Source organism: Melopsittacus undulatus, unplaced genomic scaffold (assembly GCF_012275295.1).
Source record: "Melopsittacus undulatus isolate bMelUnd1 unplaced genomic scaffold, bMelUnd1.mat.Z mat_scaffold_787_arrow_ctg1, whole genome shotgun sequence".
Classification (NCBI taxonomy): domain Eukaryota; kingdom Metazoa; phylum Chordata; class Aves; order Psittaciformes; family Psittaculidae; genus Melopsittacus; species Melopsittacus undulatus.
This window is the reverse complement of record NW_022994593.1, coordinates 1,495-20,925: the sequence shown is the minus strand read 5'-3', so window position 1 is coordinate 20,925 and position 19,431 is coordinate 1,495. Positions and strand designations below refer to the sequence as shown.

Below are 19,431 nucleotides of genomic sequence, written 5' to 3'. Positions count from 1 at the left end.
GGTAGGAGAAGCATAAGACATATTAATTGACAGACAGGAACTGCTGTCTCTGAGGTTGATACAAGTAATTTATTACTTTAGAAATGAATGCCACCTCCAGAATGTGCTTCATTAATTTCAAATTTAGTTTTAATTTCAAGCTGTTGCCCCTTGAGAAGAATAAGGTGGCAAATTATATTTGAAGAGCAGATTTTTTTCTCGTGCTGAAGAAACACTAGATTTTAACTGTTTAATTTTATAAATAAATATACTTTGGCTAACACATTTAAGCAAAAGTATGATCAGCAGAAACTAACTTGCATTTTGTTCTCTTCATCATAGCCTATGTTTCAGATGAACTAAAAGCAGCAGCATTGGTGGAAGAAGATGTGGAACCTGATGAAAATGCAGTTGATGGGGAGCCTTCAGCAAAATATGCATGTCCAGAAAAAGACTTCAGTAAGAACTGCCAAAGCTACCAAAACTCTCCAGCAGCTGAATTTTCTAGCCATGAAATGGATAGTGAATCACATATCAGTGAGACAAGTGATCGCATGGCAGACTTTGAGAGCAGCTCTGTCAAAAATGAGGAAGAGAGCAAGGAGGTCTCAATACCACTGGAAGACTCTACTGTATCTGATAGTTTAGAACAAATGAAAGCCGTCTATAATAACTTCCTCTCCAATTCCTACTGGTCCAATCTCAATTTGAACCTTCACCAGCCGATTTCAGAAAAGAACAATGGTAGCAGCAGCAGCAGCAGCAGCAGTAGCAGTTGTGGAAGTGGCAGCTTTGACTGGCACCAGACTGCTATGGCTAAAACACTGCAGCAAGTTTCTCAGAGCAGAATTCTTCCTGAACCAAGTCTTTTTAGCACAGTTCAAACTGTACAGACAAAGCAGTAAGCTTTATGGCTCTATTTTTACCGGAGCCAGTAAATTCCGGTGTAAAGACTGCAGTGCTGCCTATGATACTTTAGTAGAATTAACAGTGCACATGAATGAAACAGGACATTATCGAGATGACAACCATGAAACTGATAACAATAATCCCAAAAGATGGTCCAAACCTCGTAAACGTTCTTTGCTTGAAATGGAAGGGAAAGAAGATGCCCAGAAAGTTTTAAAGTGTATGTACTGTGGTCATTCATTTGAATCTCTTCAGGATTTGAGTGTTCATATGATCAAAACAAAACACTACCAAAAAGTGCCTCTGAAGGAACCTGTTACACCTGTAGCAGCAAAAATTATCCCAGCTACTAGAAAGAAAGCATCACTGGAGCTTGAACTTCCAAGTTCTCCAGATTCCACAGGTGGGACACCAAAAGCAACAATCTCGGATACCAATGATGCACTTCAAAAGAATTCTAATCCTTACATTACGCCAAATAATCGCTACGGTCACCAGAATGGTGCCAGCTATGCCTGGCACTTGAGGCGAGGAAATCTCAAATCTTGAAGTGCATGGAGTGCGGAAGCTCACATGACACTCTGCAGGAACTCACGGCTCACATGATGGTGACAGGACATTTTATTAAAGTCACTAACTCTGCCATGAAAAAAGGGAAGCCAATTATAGAAGCCCCAGCAACTCCAACAATAACATCTTTAGTAGATGAGAAAGTACAGTCTGTGCCCCTTGCTGCCACCACTTTTACGTCTCCATCCAATACACCTTCTAGTGTTTCCCCTAAATTAAATGTTGAAATAAAAAAAGAAGTAGATAAAGAAAGAAGCATTGCTGATGACAAAATGAAAGACAAGGAAAAGTCAAGTGAAGATGAGGAGAAGTACGATATCTCCTCAAAATACCATTACTTGACAGAAAATGACCTGGAAGAAAGCCCTAAAGGGGGATTAGATATATTGAAGTCTTTAGAAAAACACAGTTACATCAGCTATAAACAAAGCCCAGAATGGCACACCAAGCTGGGGTGGCTATCCCAGCATTCATGCTGCCTATCAGCTGCCCAATATGATGAAGCTGTCACTGGGCTCATCTGGGAAGAGCACACCGTTAAAACCTATGTTTGGAAACAATGAACTAGTATCACCAACTAGAAACCAGCCCTTGGTGTCTCCTCCAAGTAGCCAGACCTCACCTGTGCCAAAAACAAAACTTTCACGCCATGGAAGAATTGGTAAAGAAGGTCACTGAGAAGGTGGCTAAAGTGGAGGAAAAAATGAAAGAGCCTGAAGAAAAGTTTTCTCCAATGAAGCGTGCAACACCTTCACCATGCAGTAGTGAAGTCAGTGAACCTCTTAAGATGGAGTCCTCCAATGATGGTGGCTTTAAAAGCCAGCAGAACAGTCCAGTCCCTCAGAGAGATGGTTGCAAGGATAGTCCGACTGTAGAACCTGTGGAAAATGGGAAGGAGCCTGTTAAGTCTATTGTAAGTTCTTTAAGTAGCAGCACAGCTATCATTACTGACCACCCTCCTGAACAGCCATTTGTAAATCCATTAAGTGCACTACAGTCTGTCATGAATATTCACCTTGGGAAGGCAGCAAAGCCGTCTTTGCCTGCTTTGGATCCAATGAGCATGCTGTTTAAAATGAGCAACAGTTTGGCAGAAAAGGCTGCAGTGGCCACCCCACCTCTACAGTCCAAAAAAAACAGACCACTTAGACCGTTATTTTTATCATGTCAACAATGACCAACCTATAGATTTGACGAAAGGCAAGAGTGACAAAAGCTGCTCTTTGGGTTCAGCGCTTTTGTCATCTACATCGACATCTTCTGCATCTTCTTCATCTACAGTGACAACAGCAAAGACATCTGCAGTCGTGTCATTCATGTCAAACTCGCCGCTACGCGAGAATGCCTTGTCAGATATATCTGATATGCTGAAGAACCTGACAGAAAGTCACACATCAAAATCTTCCACACCTTCCAGCATATCTGAGAAATCTGACATTGATGGTACCACAATAGAGGAACCAGAAGAGAGTACACCAGCTCAAAAAAGGAAGGGACGTCAGTCTAACTGGAACCCTCAGCACTTGCTCATATTGCAGGCCCAGTTTGCAGCTAGTTTGCGGCAGACTTCAGAGGGTAAATATATCATGTCAGACTTGAGCCCTCAAGAAAGAATGCACATTTCCAGGTTTACGGGACTTTCAATGACCACAATTAGCCACTGGCTAGCCAATGTGAAATACCAGCTCCGAAGGACGGGGGGAACTAAGTTCCTTAAAAATTAGGACACTGGGCACCCAGTGTTCTTTTGTAATGACTGTGCTTCACAGATCAGAACTCCTTCAACTTATATCAGTCATCTTGAATCACATCTGGGTTTCAGGTTAAGAGACTTGTCCAAATTGTCCAGTGAACAGATTAACAGTCAGATAGCACAAGCAAAGTCACCATCGGAAAAACTGGTGACGTCCTCTCCAGAGGAAGATATTGGAACTTCTTATCAGTGCAAACTTTGTAACAGGACTTTTGCAAGCAAGCATGCTGTTAAACTTCATCTTAGCAAAACACATGGGAAGTCACCGGAGGATCATCTTCTGTATGTTTCAGAGTTAGAGAAGCAGTAGCATTTGCTTTCGATTAAAATAACTGTAATTTGCTTTGAGGAAAACTGTCAAAGACGCCTTAAAGCTACTGTTTAGTTCTTGGCACATGTTCTTATTTTAACTCCAGAGTCGCTCTGGGCTGAACTGTTTTGTATAACTGTACAGTGTTTAAATAGAGGTGCATAATCAGCTGTTGTTACTGGTAAAATATGAAGGTTAAAATGCAGTGGTAAGTGTTTGGAATTTTGTGTAAATTTGATTTAGTTGCTGTGCATCCCTCTGATGCATCAAGCTGCATGCATTAACTGACAGTTTAATTAAGCATAATAATTCTGGTGCACTTTTTTCATGTGACCTAAGTGTGCTGGTATTTCTCACCCTATAATCTTTAGCCCTCTGAGTACTTTGAAGCACTTTTGCATTAATTTGGTAAAAATGTGTGGATATGGTTTTTTTTAAACCCTTACCAGCTTAGTTCCGGTTACTAATATGAACCTCCATTTATGCAGAGGTGTCTCACACCTTGAAATTTAAAAACATAATTTTCACATTGAAACATAGATGTATATATTGTATAAATTTCAAAATCTCTTATGGAAAATGTGATTGTGGTTAATGCCATTTTCGTTTTTCTTCAGCATTTTTAGCAACAGTGGGGTTTGTACCTGATAAGGCCCAGGTATAAATTGTACCTATATATAGTGTATATTTCATTTTTTAGATCAACGTTTTTTCCTTTAACATCCAAACATTGTAAATTATATGATGAAAGATACAACAGATAGCATTTATAAAGTATTCAGAAACATTATTCTTAAAGCAAAGTATGTTTTGTTTTGCTATACAGTACATCTATATTAGTAGAGGTTCATGTTTAAATTATACATATTTATTAGTGTTGCTATCTTTTGTTTTTGGTTTTGGGGTTTTTTTTGTTAAACTGTCTGAAGAAACAGAAGCCACGGACTGCATTCCTGGCATGCATTCTAACTGTTTTGCACAACATGACTTTTAAAGGTATTTATTAGTAAAAAAAAAAAATAAAATAAAAAAAAAACAATAAAAAGAAAAAATTCAAAATAAACTCAGTGCTCAAAGGGTTAAATCTATTTGAAAAACTTGTACTGTATTTCCTAAACATTGATAAAGCCTTTAAAATGTTTGTACTGTAATACTTTGCTTAAAAAGTTATGAGGCATTCGGTGATATAACCTCTTTTACTTATTTATAAGCGCTCTTTGTTGTTATTTCCTATTGTAGAATGCCTTTTTATTTCAATTGGTAACTTTCTGTTTTGTTCTGCCTAATTATTCTCCCAAGATTCCATACTGCAGCTTTATCTTTAGGCATATGAAAGGTAACCCGTGGTTACCAGCACACTAAGTGATTCTGTTCGTCTCCATTTTTGGCAGTTAATTTGCAGAAGTAACTGACAGCTGACACCATATGAGAATCTACGTATAAAATATTGGCATGTAAACAGCACAGACACTGTAATGCACTCTGTGCCCTGTTTTGTTGTTGACAATGAAGCACCATTATAAGACTCTTCATATAACCTTTTTTTCTACGGCAGCATTAAAATTGTCTTTTTGCTATAATTTTGTGTTGCGTTCACAATTATGTCTGAAATGTGCTACGACTAACGAGCACATTAAAATTAAATTGTATGCTATCTGTTTATGACTGAAGCTTGAGTAGGTTTCTTCATCTGCCAGGTGCTGGCAGTCAAAAGCTGCACATAAATCAGTGGAGTTTTAGTGAACTTTAGCATTTAAAGAGCAGGGCAGCACTTATTCAAAGGCTGCATTAACGCATTTTTTTTTTCTCCTCCCAGAAAAGATAAATGAGCATTATAACTCCTTTTTAAACATCAGGTAAGGCTGACTGTGAGGACGGGGTTTGTGAGCAACGTGTGGCAAAGGAAATAGGTGTTCTGCTGTGCTGTGTATTCAAACCCAGGCGGATACTGCTGCTCACACACCTTCCCCCGGAGTGTATTGAGTCTGCAAGTGGCGCTGGTGGGTATTTCGTGGCTTAGAAATCCCCTCTCAATCTACCCAGCATTTTCAAATGACAGGAGTAGGAACCTGAGACTACTGACTTCAACTCTGTGGTTTTGAAGTGAGTCCTCTCATGGCCCTACATGCTGTTAAACAGCATTTGCAGCAGATAGCGAGGGGAAAAGGAGATGAATAAACAAATGCCAGACAAACACAAACAAGCAGGAGCATTTGATAATGACAGACTTTTACTGGGATTGACAGGTCAGTCCGTCAAAACTATTGCAAACAATTTGCATCTCCAAAGCACCTGTATTATAGTGCATGTATATAATGTCTTTTGCCAGTCACGTGAACTCAGAGTCTGGAGATGGTTATATGGGAACCAAAACCACCACTACAGCATTTAATAGTCAGGTCTTAAGTAATAACTAGCATCCGAATGACAAATACACTGTTTCCTTTCTTTAAAAAAATCCGAAGCCTTTTACTGTCTTCCAGTAAGCAGCTAATTAAATCTTTGGTCCCATTCTTCTTGCCTCTTCCTCTTTCCCTTCCCCATCCCCTTCCCCTCCCTTTTTTCCCTTCCCCTTGTCTCTTCCTATTCCCTCCCCACCCCTCCCCCTCCTTTCCTCTCCTCTCCTTGTCTCTTCTGTCCTTTCTTCTCCTGTCCCTTCCCACTCCCCTTTTCTCCCCTTTCCTTTCATTTTCATCTTTCTATGTAATAGTAAAGGCTAGCACTAGATTCTTCAAAAATTGAGCATTCTGTGCATCCAATAGCAAATGCTGGTAAGCAGACCTAGTGAATGGGATTAATGATGAGGGCTCTGTTTTTTTTTCTTCCTCTTGGCACACAGTTGTATCTGATTTTAAGGTCATTTGTGTGTCAATGTTTATGGCCTCAGCTCAAATTCCAGCAATAAAGATGCAGCATGCTGTCATGCCAGTTGACTGTCCCATCCCAGGAGTCCCTCTCAGTTAGTTAGGAGAGGCAGTTGAAGTCTTTAAGGAAGCCTCCTGGGTGGCTGTCCACACTTTCTGCAAATAGATGATCTCAGTCTAAATGCAGCCAAACATTTTACCTCTACAGCAGAGAATTCCTCCTATGAAAATTATAACAGCTTAAATATAGTATTTGGTTGCAAACCAGAAATTCACACATAAGGAGACTGGCAGATTATTGCATAAATTGTCAATCAATGTATTTTTAAGGTGCACCATTGACTTACAATAGTAATGCTAAAACTCTGTACCCAACACTCTTATCTCGGACACAGGAGGCAGAGGGGCTTTTTATAGGGCATGTAGTGACAAGGGGGAATGGCTTTAAACTGACAGAGGGGAGATTTAGATTAGACATTAGGAAGAAGCTCTTCCCTGTGAGGGTGCTGAGGCACAGGGTGACCAGAGAAGCTGTGGCTGCCCTGTCCCTGGCAGTGTTCAAGGCCAGGTTGAACGGGGCCTGGTCTAGTGGAAAGTGTGCCTGCCTGTGGCAGAGGGTTTGGAACTGGATGAGCTTTAAGGTCCCATCCAACCCAAACCATTCTATGAGCCTATGACTGCAGAGCCTTTTGCACTGTCCCTCCTATTTGTTAAAATACAGACAAGCGGTCAATGGTTGCAAACACCAAACGCCACTGATAGAACTGCACCTAATCTGGGAACAGTCAGTTCCTGGGCCTGATTTCTCCAGGTCTCAGTGTGCAGTGAGGAGATAGACTAGGTGGAAATTCACGGAGCAAGCTGTTAATATGCTCCAGAAATGACTTTTTAATACATTTTTTAAATATGCTTGAAACTTTGCAAATGAATGGCTAGTCAGGATCTGCATATCCCAAGTTTATTAAAACAAAGTTCAGCTTGCATTTCAGAGCCTTGAGGACTGGCATACCAATGTGATTTCACATTATAAAGAATTTAGAGAATCAATGAACTAGAATAATGTTCTTTTCTTCCATACACTGATATGTATATTGGCATGGTAACTATTAGTGCTAACCAAATCACCACCCTAGCTACGTTATTTTTTTTCCTATTAGACAAACATGAAGGTGTGGATGCTGGATTTTGAAATATGCCCCTGAATTCTGACTTTTGCTTTGCATTGGATACGTTATTTAGAAATATGCAGATGGAGTGAGAATGAAAACAAAATGCCTCAAGAAAGAGTTTAAAAATGAAATTGTGATGAGGTGGGAAGAGCTTTAAATCACAGGTGTATAAAGGTGACCCTGGTGTAACCCCACCCAAGTAGTGGCTTGTTGCAGCATACTGTATATCTTCCAGCCATCACATTTACGCAGTATCTTAAAATAACATTTGTGATAAATGTGCAATTTAACTAATTTATGGTGCTATGATGTGCTCAAGGCTACATGCAAGATGAAAATCTTAAATGGAGCTTGAACAGCTCACTTCACAACAAGAAATCAATATGCCAGATCTTAGAGAGCTGTTCACTGGAGTCAACATTTAGCAAAAAAAAAAAAATCAGTGGATGTATCTTTAAGTTTTAGTGAGTAAGAAATCTATAATTAACTGAAATATGATTTTCAAGCTGTGTCCAGAACTGTTTCTGAAACCAAAATCTTTCTAGAATCTTCATTACGTTTTATTTTTGTATTAAAACTGAAAGCATATTGTTCTAATTATGCAGTTGCTTTAGTTGTGAACACTATGTGCAATTTTTTATCCAAACCAAGGCAGATTAGTGTTATCAATATGGAAATATTTGTTGCATTTAATATGGCTTTGTATCTTGCTATAGAGAGCTAGACACGAATATGACTGCAATTTATGACAGCAAAAAAATTGGCTAAATTTTGAGATTTAAAAACATACTGGCATATATTGAAGGGAAAAATCTTATTTCTTTAATTTTACAAGTTCTTATTTCAGCTGCAACAGAAAAGAAATAATTGATGCAAGTGGAACAGAGGCAACTGATAATAAAGCTAAATTTAATTAAGAAATTTTGTATTTTAAAATATGCATCCTGAAAGCCGTATGTATTTCCTAGAAAAACAGCAAATTATTACAATTATTTTTGTTTGCTTTGTTCAGGTAACTTCTTGTTACAAGAATATACTGGAGCTTTGCTAGGTTGTCTGTTATCCACACTGCTCTCTGTAGAAATACAGGGAATGCTCATGAAACTAGAATTTCTGAAGCAAAGCAGAAAAAAATTAGTTTCAATATTACTCAGCTTTTAAAAAGTCTCTGGATTGTTCTCTTTAGCAAAGGATGAAATATCTCTTAATACTTGACTGGACAGGTACTGGTTTAACAGTTGAAATACAAATGTATACCTCCCTTGAGTATTGCTAATAAATACATACAATCTCCAGCAAAAAACTCCAGTAAATTCTCTTATTGGACTTTGTGCCAAATGTGTCTCCCAGCCCTTGGCTGACCTGTTGAGGTAAATGAGAGAACAACTATGGTTCTGCCATCTCAGAATCTGGAAGTGGCTGTTGTTTGCATTGAGTTCTCAGTAATTATCCAATAATAATGAAAAGCTTGTGTGTGTTGAAGACTATGATGCTAGAGCTCTCATTGGAGAGTATTTGCATAAGAAGTCGATTTTCTGCCAGTGAAGGAAAAATCAGGGTCATTTACGGAACGGAGCAGAATTATATATTAACACATCATTGTGCATGTCTGAAAGCGCTGGAATGATCGGTGAGGCTACAATCTGTTTTCAGGCCTTGGTTTGGGGCAATCATTTTAACTAAATGTTCAGCAGGAAAAAAGATGACTTAAGTTTTACTAATCTGTAGCTCATGTGCTGTATTCATTATCTTGTATGTACACAAATACAGTGGTGGTGGTACATAAATTTGTTTTTTACATGTAAAATCAATCTTCCTTTATACTTAGTATCCAGCTTATGTGTCAGGGCAGTGTTTTGTTTGTTTGTTTTTCAGCAGTATATTATGACATGTACATGGGACACATTAACTTCCTCAGCAGCTGTTGCTTGGTTCACTTTGCCTTATTTATAGCTTGAAATGCACTTCTGGTTAAATAATCTTTTAAGAGAATTAAAATCAGATGGACTTATTGGGGATAAATGTATATGTCCAGACTACTCACCAAGTTTATGTATAACCTTTATTGAAATGAAAATACACAACTACAAACCATACTTTCATACCAGTGTGCCTATTTTTTATTGTGGGAGCACTTAAAAAGTAAAATTAAAAGTCACAACCTAAGTCAGATATACCAAAAAATTAAATCTTGATTAACAACATAACAAGATATTTTCTGTATAGAGTGGGTTTAAAATTCTTAGCCTGTTTCAAGAAATAGAAAAAGGTTGTAGAGCAAGCAAAAAGCAAGAAGCTCCACCATTGGCCAGGACCTGGGGCTGACAGTGAAGCTCTTTATGACTAACAGGGATGTCTTCCATACCTAAGCTAAAATGCTTGTGTGCCCTTCACGTCACCCACCGAGTTTCTTAGTGTCACATTAGGGTAAGGATATGCAGTTCGTCCCTGATACGCTTGAACTTTGCAAGTGGTGTAGTGGACGTTCTAAGCAGATACCGAGCTAATTTTCTTACTTCTTATCTCTTGATGCCTGAAGTAAAAGTAAGGAATTTGGTTGCAAAGGATATAAATCTCAAGTGATTTGGCATTGTGTAAAAAACTATATTAGACCTGTCAACCCTATTCCACTCACTGTGGAGAAGACAGTGTCAATTTGTTTTGTTTTAATATCAAAAATACAAATGGGGAGAATAAAAAATATAAATGGAGAGAGGGTAGCTTTTAAACTTCAGTATAAATTAACAATAAAAAATACCTCTTTATTAACCTTCAATATACCCATTCATTGTGCATGGTAGGAAAACTGGGGATATGTTTATAGCCATTGCAATTGTGAGTTAGTGACCTTTCTAGCCAAGTGAATTGAAATGGCTTGAAAATGGAATTCTTTTTAATTGGCATGTTTGTAGATGGTGGGGAAAGGGGATTTGCTAAAGCATGTGTGTAACATAAAGCCTGTGAGGAACTGTGAGAAAAGCCTGAAGCCTGTGCTCAGATGTAAACCTGTACAGAGAATGAGGTAGGTGTGTCAGGAAGCAGAGTCACATTCTCAGCTTTTTCTCCCTAAACTGGAGGTACAGTCACTGCAGGTTACGCCTCAGTGACCATGAAACCGAGTCGGCAGAAGCTGAAGGACTCCGCTCCTGAAAGCCTCATCAGGACTTGTCATCGCTCTAATGAATATCATTTAAATTGCTTTGTATATTGGTGGAGTTTGGATGTCGATTTAATTTGTGCATGTGTTTGAGTTCTTCTGCTTGGCTAGGCTAACAGAGAGCAACAGCCTAATGAAAAGTGAGTTGGTGACAGCGTGATGAGCTCCAACCCAATCAAATGTGTTTGAAGGGCTGTTGTGACAGGGATCTTAAAAGTACATCTTAAAAGGGGAGTAATGCTTCAGTTAAGTACAATTGTTTCAGGCTAAGATCACTGCTTTTTGTACCTCTGAATGGCTGAAATTTTTCTGTGTGCACTCTGGCTTGTATTAAAACATGAATTCCTCACAGGCTTGTGTTTAAAGGAGCCCAGAAGAATGGGCTCCCTCTATTAAATGTCTCTGGTAATTACTGGAGTTAAAACACCACTTTTAAATGTCATTATTTGAGTACGCCAACGGTCGGGAAGAAATGGCTTAACCAGGGGTTCCAGTGTGCACGTCAGTCTCTAATGCTGTGCTGCACAGGGCAAATAGGAGGAACAGTGGCAGATTAACATGGGAGGGTAGCGGCTGGCTGGTCAGGTCCAGCCATGGACTTCTCCACATTAATTCCCATTTACTGTATGGGAAAATTGAATATGCAGTGTCACAGACCTGCAGGAAAGGGCAGAGCAGAAAGAGAAATCATGTTCTAGTGTTCTCTAAGTATGAGACATGGTGAATCACAGCAGTGATTCATCCTAAAGTGGGGAGGGAAGTGGATGGGATGGAGAGGGTCCTCCTCTCCTGATGGCTGTGTGAGGAAGAGGAGGTTCCCCAGAGAGCACAGCCTGCTGGCACAAGTAGGGTTTGCCCTCTGCATGGTAGGGAAGTCGAATCTCCAAGGTGGCTAGGACACTGTCCTCAGCCCACCACCAACTTATCCGAGTTACTATACTAACAGTATAGACACAGTCTCACAATGGGATTACTAGAAGTGGGTAAAATGGTCACATCAGCCCTCAAAGTTATGCCAATTATTCCAATTTCTAATAAAATTGTTGCTTGTTGCTACTTACATGTACATTTGGAACATTAAAGAAAAATAGGGGCTTTGATTTTGATTTGCTGCCATGAAGACAAGTCAATTCCCAAACCAGAGCTGCAGAAAGGACAAATAGAGACTGGCACTGCTCTGTCCTCTCTGAAGGCTACAGAGCCTTCCTATGTGGCAGCCTGTACTTCACTGTGCTTCCAAATGGACACTGGCATCCTAAGCATTAAATACGTATAAAAAAAAAAATGCAGGGGGTGGGGGAGTTGGTGCAATTTTAAAATTTCATGTGAAAGCCCAAAAACCCAATAGCAACAAATAACCATGGGAGGGAAATTGGGTTACAAGAAAAATGCGCAGTCCAGATACTCTTATCTGAGAGATGATTAACGCATCAGATAAATTGTTCAGCAATGGTTCATGCAAAGAGACCCCCTATAATTCTGCCAAAATCAATGAGATCAATGTGCTCTGCTGAATGATTGTGGCACTGGCCACTCAAAATAAAAAAAAAACAATGAGCAGCTCTAACTTATGCTGATTTCATACCCCCCATGATTTTAAAACATATGAAATTCTCTGGCTCCAAATCCATGTATAACCCTCAGGAGATGCTTGCTACTGTTTTGGGACTGAACATGACCCTTTCCTTCTTCATTGGCCCAGATTTTGTAAATGACACATGCTTCCTTTTTATGTGATAAGTGTATTAATACAACCATCACCCCCAGACAGACTAGTTACCATCAACAATTTGAATGAAAGGCCTTCAGTATGCCCCTTAACTTCAATATAAGATTTGGACAGGGTGGGAGAACACCCAGAAAATGAAAAAAAGAAAATACGTGATTCAAAATGTATGTGAATCTCTAGCAAGAAACTATCCAATTAAAAAACAAACCCCACAAAAAACCCCAAAAACAAACGAAACCAAACCAAAACAACCAAAAAACAAACAAAAAACCCTGACAAAAAGCAAGTGTTTTAGTATTTAATGTTAAAAATATAATTTAGGTATTGAAGATGCACAAAGCACACTCTTGTACTTTCTTAACAGGGCTTTTATAAAAAATCCTCCAAGGAGGGAGAGATCAAACCAGTGGTCTCATCAGCAATGAGTGTAGTAGCAGCTTCTCAGGAAGCACCAAACAGCAGGCAAAGCCACCCCAGCCCACAGGTGCAGGCACATTACACATAATGTAAACAGTTCTGACCCCGTAGAAAACATTTCAGCACATGTAATACTCCCTCTTAGCCTTGTTCCTGCACTCCAAAAGCTGCTTTAACCGCTCTTCTGCTGGATGCAGCCTGGAGCTTGGCATGCTCCTCTCTCTATAAGCAGTGTGCTCTGCTGTAACATCTTCCTCTCTGTCCTCCTCCCAAAGCCTCCCATTCAGCCTTCTCTTCAAAGAGGTTATTATGAGTGATGCTAAATGCCACAAACCCATCAGAGACACCCACCCCACCATCAGAGCACTCAGGTTTCTGACCTTTTTGTACAGGGCTGTCCTCTGCTGAGCACCCAGGCTTCCCTACAAATAACAGGAAAGGTCTGGTGACCAAGTGATGATTTTTTGAAACTGGTCAGACCAACAGCAACACAACCAAGTACCTAGAAATTACATACTCTAGAGAGCAGCTAAAGCATCTTGTGCTATCACTCTTGGCTAACAGAGCCCAGATAGGTGCTGCCCTATCATCTGCTCAGTATCCCATCTGCAAGCCCTCTCCTATGGTCCACACCCCAAGAGCTTTCCTGCTTTCTGCCTGCTGGGGAGCTTCAAAGCTCAGCCTACCACATTTCACCTGCAGGTCAGTGGCAGCCAGGGAGCTTGGCATTCCCCAAATAACAGAAACTTAGGTGTTACTGGTTAAACAGGAGCTGAGACATGGTCTGGAGAACATCACTGACTCCTATGTTGGTGGGCAAGTGATGTGCCTAATATCACTAGCTTCTGGATTTCCCCGCTGGTGGCCCTTGTGGGAAGTGCTTCTTGTTGGACTTCACAGTCTTCAGTGAAGAAGGTATGTCTTAGGTAAGTCTTGTTGGTTGCTACCTGTGAGAAATTTGACTCATAGGCCTGTCAAAGAAGTGTTATGGTCTTTTTACTATTCAGCCTGAGATAAAAGCTCAATGCACAGTTCTCTTAATTGTAGGCTACTTGACTCACTTCCCTGTAACTTTGGCTAACAGCTATTTAACAGTGGGCATACAATTGTTTGGGTTTTTTCTCCAGGTTTTTTGTTTGTCTGTTCTGTTTTCTTGAAACGCTTTTTTGAGATGTCAAGAGAGAGAAAAACCAAAAAGTTTTTAATACTATTTTAAAGAAGCTCAGTTGTGATTTCTTGTATTTTTAAGTTATACAATCAGATTGTCTATAGAACACCTCACAAAGTAAAAGCTTTTTCTTATTGTTTACTATTGCTTTGTTGCTGTTAAGGCAAAGTAGTTGGTTGATGTGGCAAGCAGGTGGCATGACACTAAGTATACATGACAGTATATATGTAATACCATTTTCTTTAAGGAAGCTTGTATGCTATTTCTCATTGTTGAGCTAAAGGTCAGGGTGTCAGGTGACTTCTGCAGCAAGAAACAATTCTCCAAGCTGCAAAACTTCTGCTGAAGTTGGTGACATTAAGAAAAATGGAGGCAAATTGTAGAGAATTCAGGAGAGATCAGCAAGAATGATTAGAGGTTTAGCAAACATGACCTATGAGGAAAAGTTAGAAAGAATTGGATTTGTTTAGTTTAGAAACAAGAAGTCTAAGCAGGGACATGATAACAGTCTTTAGGTATACAGTGGGGTGCTCATCAGAAGTTCTACATGTCTGTTAGTGGCAGAATGAAAGTGAATCAGTTCAACTTGCAGCAAGGAGCAATGGACATTAGATTATCAAGGGGACCCCAACTCCCCCTACAAGTTAAGCATTAAGCAACTTGCAGAAGAGTGCAGTCACCATCAATGCACCTCGTGATGAACTGCCATGGGTGTTTCTTGACCTACTTGTGCTGCAGAATAACCAGAAGCTGAACTTTGAGGGCTTCTGTAACCTACAATCCTTTTTGCACAGATGTGCATGGTACTGTAGAGAGTATATTTCTTTCCTGTGATGTTGTGTCTGCTTCCCTCCATATATTGGTAATGACTATTTTAATTTTAACTATTCTGATAGAGCTTTCATGTTACTTTCAGTTCATCAGGATTTTCTTGTGCTGTGTGGGAAGCATACTTTCTCTCTCTTAATAGAGGGAGGGACCTACGTGGCTTAGCATCACTGTTGCCTTTGCTAACCATTTCTGACAGGCAGTGAATGGCCTTGCATTTTGCCATTTTACTCTGTGACTGCCTTCTGTGCTCAGGTGAGTCTGCACTCTTGTCATATGGATAGGTAGAGTTACTTTAGACACAGCTTCATTTTTTTTTTTTGCTTGCAGAGGCATTAAGTTTTCTACATCAATCATACGACTAAGTCTCTTGCAACTGGAAAAAGGGAGCCTTCACCCTCTTTCACTAACAGTACAACCCTTTCCTTTCAGTGCAGAATTCAGGTTTCTCAAAATGAGCTCTCTCATTTAAACTCGTAATATGTAGATTGTGCAGATAAGACAGCACAATTTAACCCTATAATATGTAGTACAGCATATCCTGCAGAAGAGCTGGAGTCCTAGTTACTCCTCAGGGAAGCTTATTATAGCAGCACAATCCCATGTATTGGGAATAAAGTGTTTCAGAGAATCATGAGGCATGTTATTAAGTCTGAGATAAATACAGCATGTTAACATTTGCCCCCCCCCTTACTAAATTTTCCTTTAATATAGTCCTCACTGCTCTATTTTCAGACAGAGCTCAATTTCATAGGGCTTCTCTGAGCACAGGCATAGAGAGCAGGATTTAAGTGCCAAAACAGCTACTTAAAGCTGTTCTTCTGAAGTCCTGAGGTCTTCAGAACTTCTGCAGGGAGTGGACATACGGGACACAGGACTCATGGGAGATCCCTACACCACTGGGTAGCAGCTGCAGGTCAGCACCTAACACCTTTGCATGCAGGGTGCCTCTAACACTTGAGTTTTTGCATTGATCCTTGGTGAATGATATATTCCAGTTAATACTTTTTGTGACTTAAGGCTCATTCTGTAATGAAATGCCTCCATCTGCTTCTCATACAATTTAGAATGACAGACAAGGCAGTCTCACCTCTGTACCTGGCAAAATCTGGGAGCAGATTCTCCTGGAAAGCATGTTGTGGCATATGGAAAACAACTGGGTGACTGGTGACAGCCAGCATGGCTGCACTAAGGGTAAATCCTGCCTGACCAATTTGATGGCCTTCAATGATGGTGCTATAGAACTGATGGATAGGGGTGGAGGAATTGACGTCATCTATCTGGACTTGCACAAAATGTCTGACACTCTCCTGCACAACATCCTTGTCTCTAAATTGGAGAGTCATCAATTTGATAGGTGGACCATCCAGTTGATAAAGAACTGGCTGGATGGCCACATACAAAGAGTTGTAGTCAATGGCTCAATGTCCAGCTGGAGACCAGTAATGAGTGGTGTCCCTCAGGAGTTGATGTTGGCACTGATTGTGTTCAACACCTTTGTCAGAGACATGAACAGTGGGATTGAGTGCGTCCTCAGCAAGTTTGCTGATGACACCAAGCTGTGTGGTTCGGTTGATAAGCTGGAGGGAAGGAATGCCATCCAGAGGAACCTTGTTACGCTTGTGAGGTGGGCTGATGCCAGCTTCATGGAGTTCACCAAGCCAAGTGCAAGGTCCTACACCTGGGTGGGAGCAATCCCAGGCACAGCTACAGGTTGGGCAGAGAAGAGATTCAGAGCAGCCCTGTGGAGCAGGACTTGACGGTGCTGGTCAATGAAAAACTTAACATGAGCCGGCTTCAGTGTGTGCTCACAGCCCAGAAAGCCAGCTCTATCCTGGGCTGCATCAAAAGGAGGAGTTTGCTTTGGTAGATAAGGATTGGGTTAGGGATCAGCTATGCAATCTGGACATCTATAAATCAATGGGTCCGGATGGAATACACCCACGGGTGCTGAGGGAGCTGGTGGAGGTCATTGTTAGGCCATTCTCTATCATCTTTGATAAGTCGTGGGAAACGGGAGAGGTGCCTGAGGATTGGAGGATGGCAAATGTCACACCAGTCTATAAGAAGGGCAAGAAGGAGGACCCAGGTAATTATGGACCAGTCAGCCTTACCTCCGTCCCTGGAAAGGTGATGGAACAACTTATTCTTGACTCCATCTCTAGGCATACCAAGGATGAGGGGATCATTAAGAACAGCCAACATAGTTTTATCAGGGGGAAGTCATGTTTGACCAACCTTATAGCCTTCTATGAGGAAGTAAACTAGGTGGAGGGATGATGGTAGAGCGGTAGATGTGTTTTTTTCTTGATTTCAGTAAGGCATTTGTTACTGTCTTCCACAGCATTTTCATAGATAAGCTAAGGAAGTGTGGGCTTGATGATCAGGTAGTGAGGTGGATCAAGAACTCGTTGAAAGGAAGAAGGCAGAGAGTTGTGGTCAATGGGGCAGAATCTAGCTAGAGGGTCTGTGACTAGTGGATTCCCTCAGCGGTCAGTGCTGGGACCAGTACTGTTTAATATTTTCATCAACGACCTGGGTGAAGGAACTGAGTGTACCCTCAGCAAGTTCACTGATGACACTAAATTGGGAGGAGTGGCTGACACACCAGAAAGCTGTGTTGCCATTCAGTGAGACCTGAACAGGCTGGAGAGTTGGGCGGGGAGAAACTTGATGAAATTCAACAAGGGCAAGTGTAGAGTCTTGCATCTGGGGAAGAACAACCCCATGTACCAGTACAGGTTGGGGGCTGACCTGCTGGAAAGTAGTTTAAGGGAAAGGGGACCTGGGGGTCCTGGTGGATAGGAGGATGACCATGAGCCAGCAATGTGCCCTTGGGGCCAAGAAGGCAAATGGCATCCTAGAGTGCATTAGAAAGGGGTGTGGTTAGTAGGGCAAGAGAAGCTCTCCTCCCCCTCTACTCTGCCTTGGTGAGGCCGCATCTGGAATATTGCGTCCAGTTCTGGGCCCCTCAGTTCAAGAAGGACAGGGAATTGCTTGAAAAGAGTCCAGTGCAGAGCCACAAAGGATGATTAAGGGAGTGGAACACCTCCCTTATGAGGAGAAGCTGAGGAAAACTGGGTATCCTTAGCTTGGAGAAGAGGAGACTGAGGGGTGACCTCATCAGTGTTTATAAATACATAAAGGGTGGGTGTCAGGATGATGGAGCTAGGCTTTTTCCAGTGATATCCAATGGTAGGACAAGGGGCAATGGGTGTAAAACTGGAGCATAGGAGGTTCCACGTTAACATCAGGAAGAACTTCTTTACTGTGAGAGTGACAGAGCACTGGAACAGGTTGCCCAGGGGGGTTTGTGGAGTCTCCTACATTGGAGATATTCAAGGCCCGCCTGGACAAGTTCCTGTGTGATGTACTCTAGGTTACCCTGCTTCTTGCAGGGGGTTGGACTAGATAATCTTTTGAGGTCCCTTCCAACCCTTGGGATTCTGTGATTCTGTGAAAAGGAGCGTGACCAGCAGGTTGAAGGAGGTGATGCTGCCCCTCTACTCTGCTCTCGTGAGACCTCACTTGGAGTATTGTGTGCAGTTCTGGTGTCCTCAACACAAAAAGGACATGGAACTGTTGGAACAAGTCCAGAGGAGGGCCATGAGGATGATCAGGGGACTGGTGCACCTCCTGTATGAAGACAGGCTGAGAAAGTTGGGGCTGTTCAGCCTGGAGAAGAGAAGGCTGTGTGGAGACCTCATAGCAGCCTTCCAGTATCTGAAGGGGGCCTACAGGGATGCTGGAGAGGGACTATTCATTAGGGACTGTGGCAACAGGACAAGGGGTAATGGGTTTAAACTTAAACAGGGGAACTTTAGATTGGATATAAGGCAAAAGTTCTTTATTGTAAGGGTGGTGAGGCACTGGAATGGGTTGCCCAGGGAGGTGGCGAATGCTCCATCCCTGGCAGTGTTCAGGGCCAGGCTGGATGAAGCCTCGGGTGATATGGTTTAGTGTGAGGTATCCCCGACCATGGCAGGGCTGTTGGAACTGGATGATCTTAAGGTCCTTTCCAACCTAACAATTCTATGCTTGTATGATTTAAGAATTTCTGCTTTTAACAAGACTTGACCAGAGAACTAAAGAACAGTTTGTTTGTGAATCTTGGGTTTTTGTGTGTGTTTTGTTGGGTTGGTTTTTTTTTTTTTTTGTAGGTTTTTGTTGTTCTTGTTTTGGGTTGGGGGTTTATATGTTTGATTGGTTTCCTGTTTTTTTTTGTTTTTAATATCTTTATATATTCCATCTCTCTTCCTTTTCCCCTTCTCCCTGTAGTAAAGGTCCTGCATAGGACACCCTCTGCAGATCCCATCATGCAGAGATTAGACTCAAGTGTGTATTCACAGCAACAAGAAGCAGTTGCATACAGTCACTTAATCACAGGTCAAGTCAGCAGCCAAAATTCCATGTAGGTGCTCTGTGAGGAAAGAAAAGGCCAAATAATGAGAAAGGAGAAAGGCTTACTTAGCAGAGTAATCCAAGCCATAGGTTAGACTACAGGTCTGTACAGTTCTGGTAGGGAAGGAATAGGGTTATTGCTAGAAACCATTGCTTGTAACATGGCTAACAGCTGAA

The 19,431-nt window shown here is 41.2% G+C and overlaps 1 protein-coding gene across 1 annotated transcript; it reads left to right on the top strand.

The window, feature by feature from the left end:
• The first annotated feature begins 479 nt into the window (after window positions 1–479).
• On the top strand, window positions 480–3,568 carry LOC101877345 (teashirt homolog 3). The gene is given in 6 exon segments (XM_031051882.2): window positions 480–863; window positions 865–1,408; window positions 1,411–1,859; window positions 1,861–2,094; window positions 2,096–2,587; window positions 2,589–3,568. Coding segments are annotated over 6 exon segments (3,021 nt in total). The 5' UTR covers window positions 480–494; the 3' UTR covers window positions 3,522–3,568.
• Window positions 3,569–19,431: the final 15,863 nt, after the last annotated feature.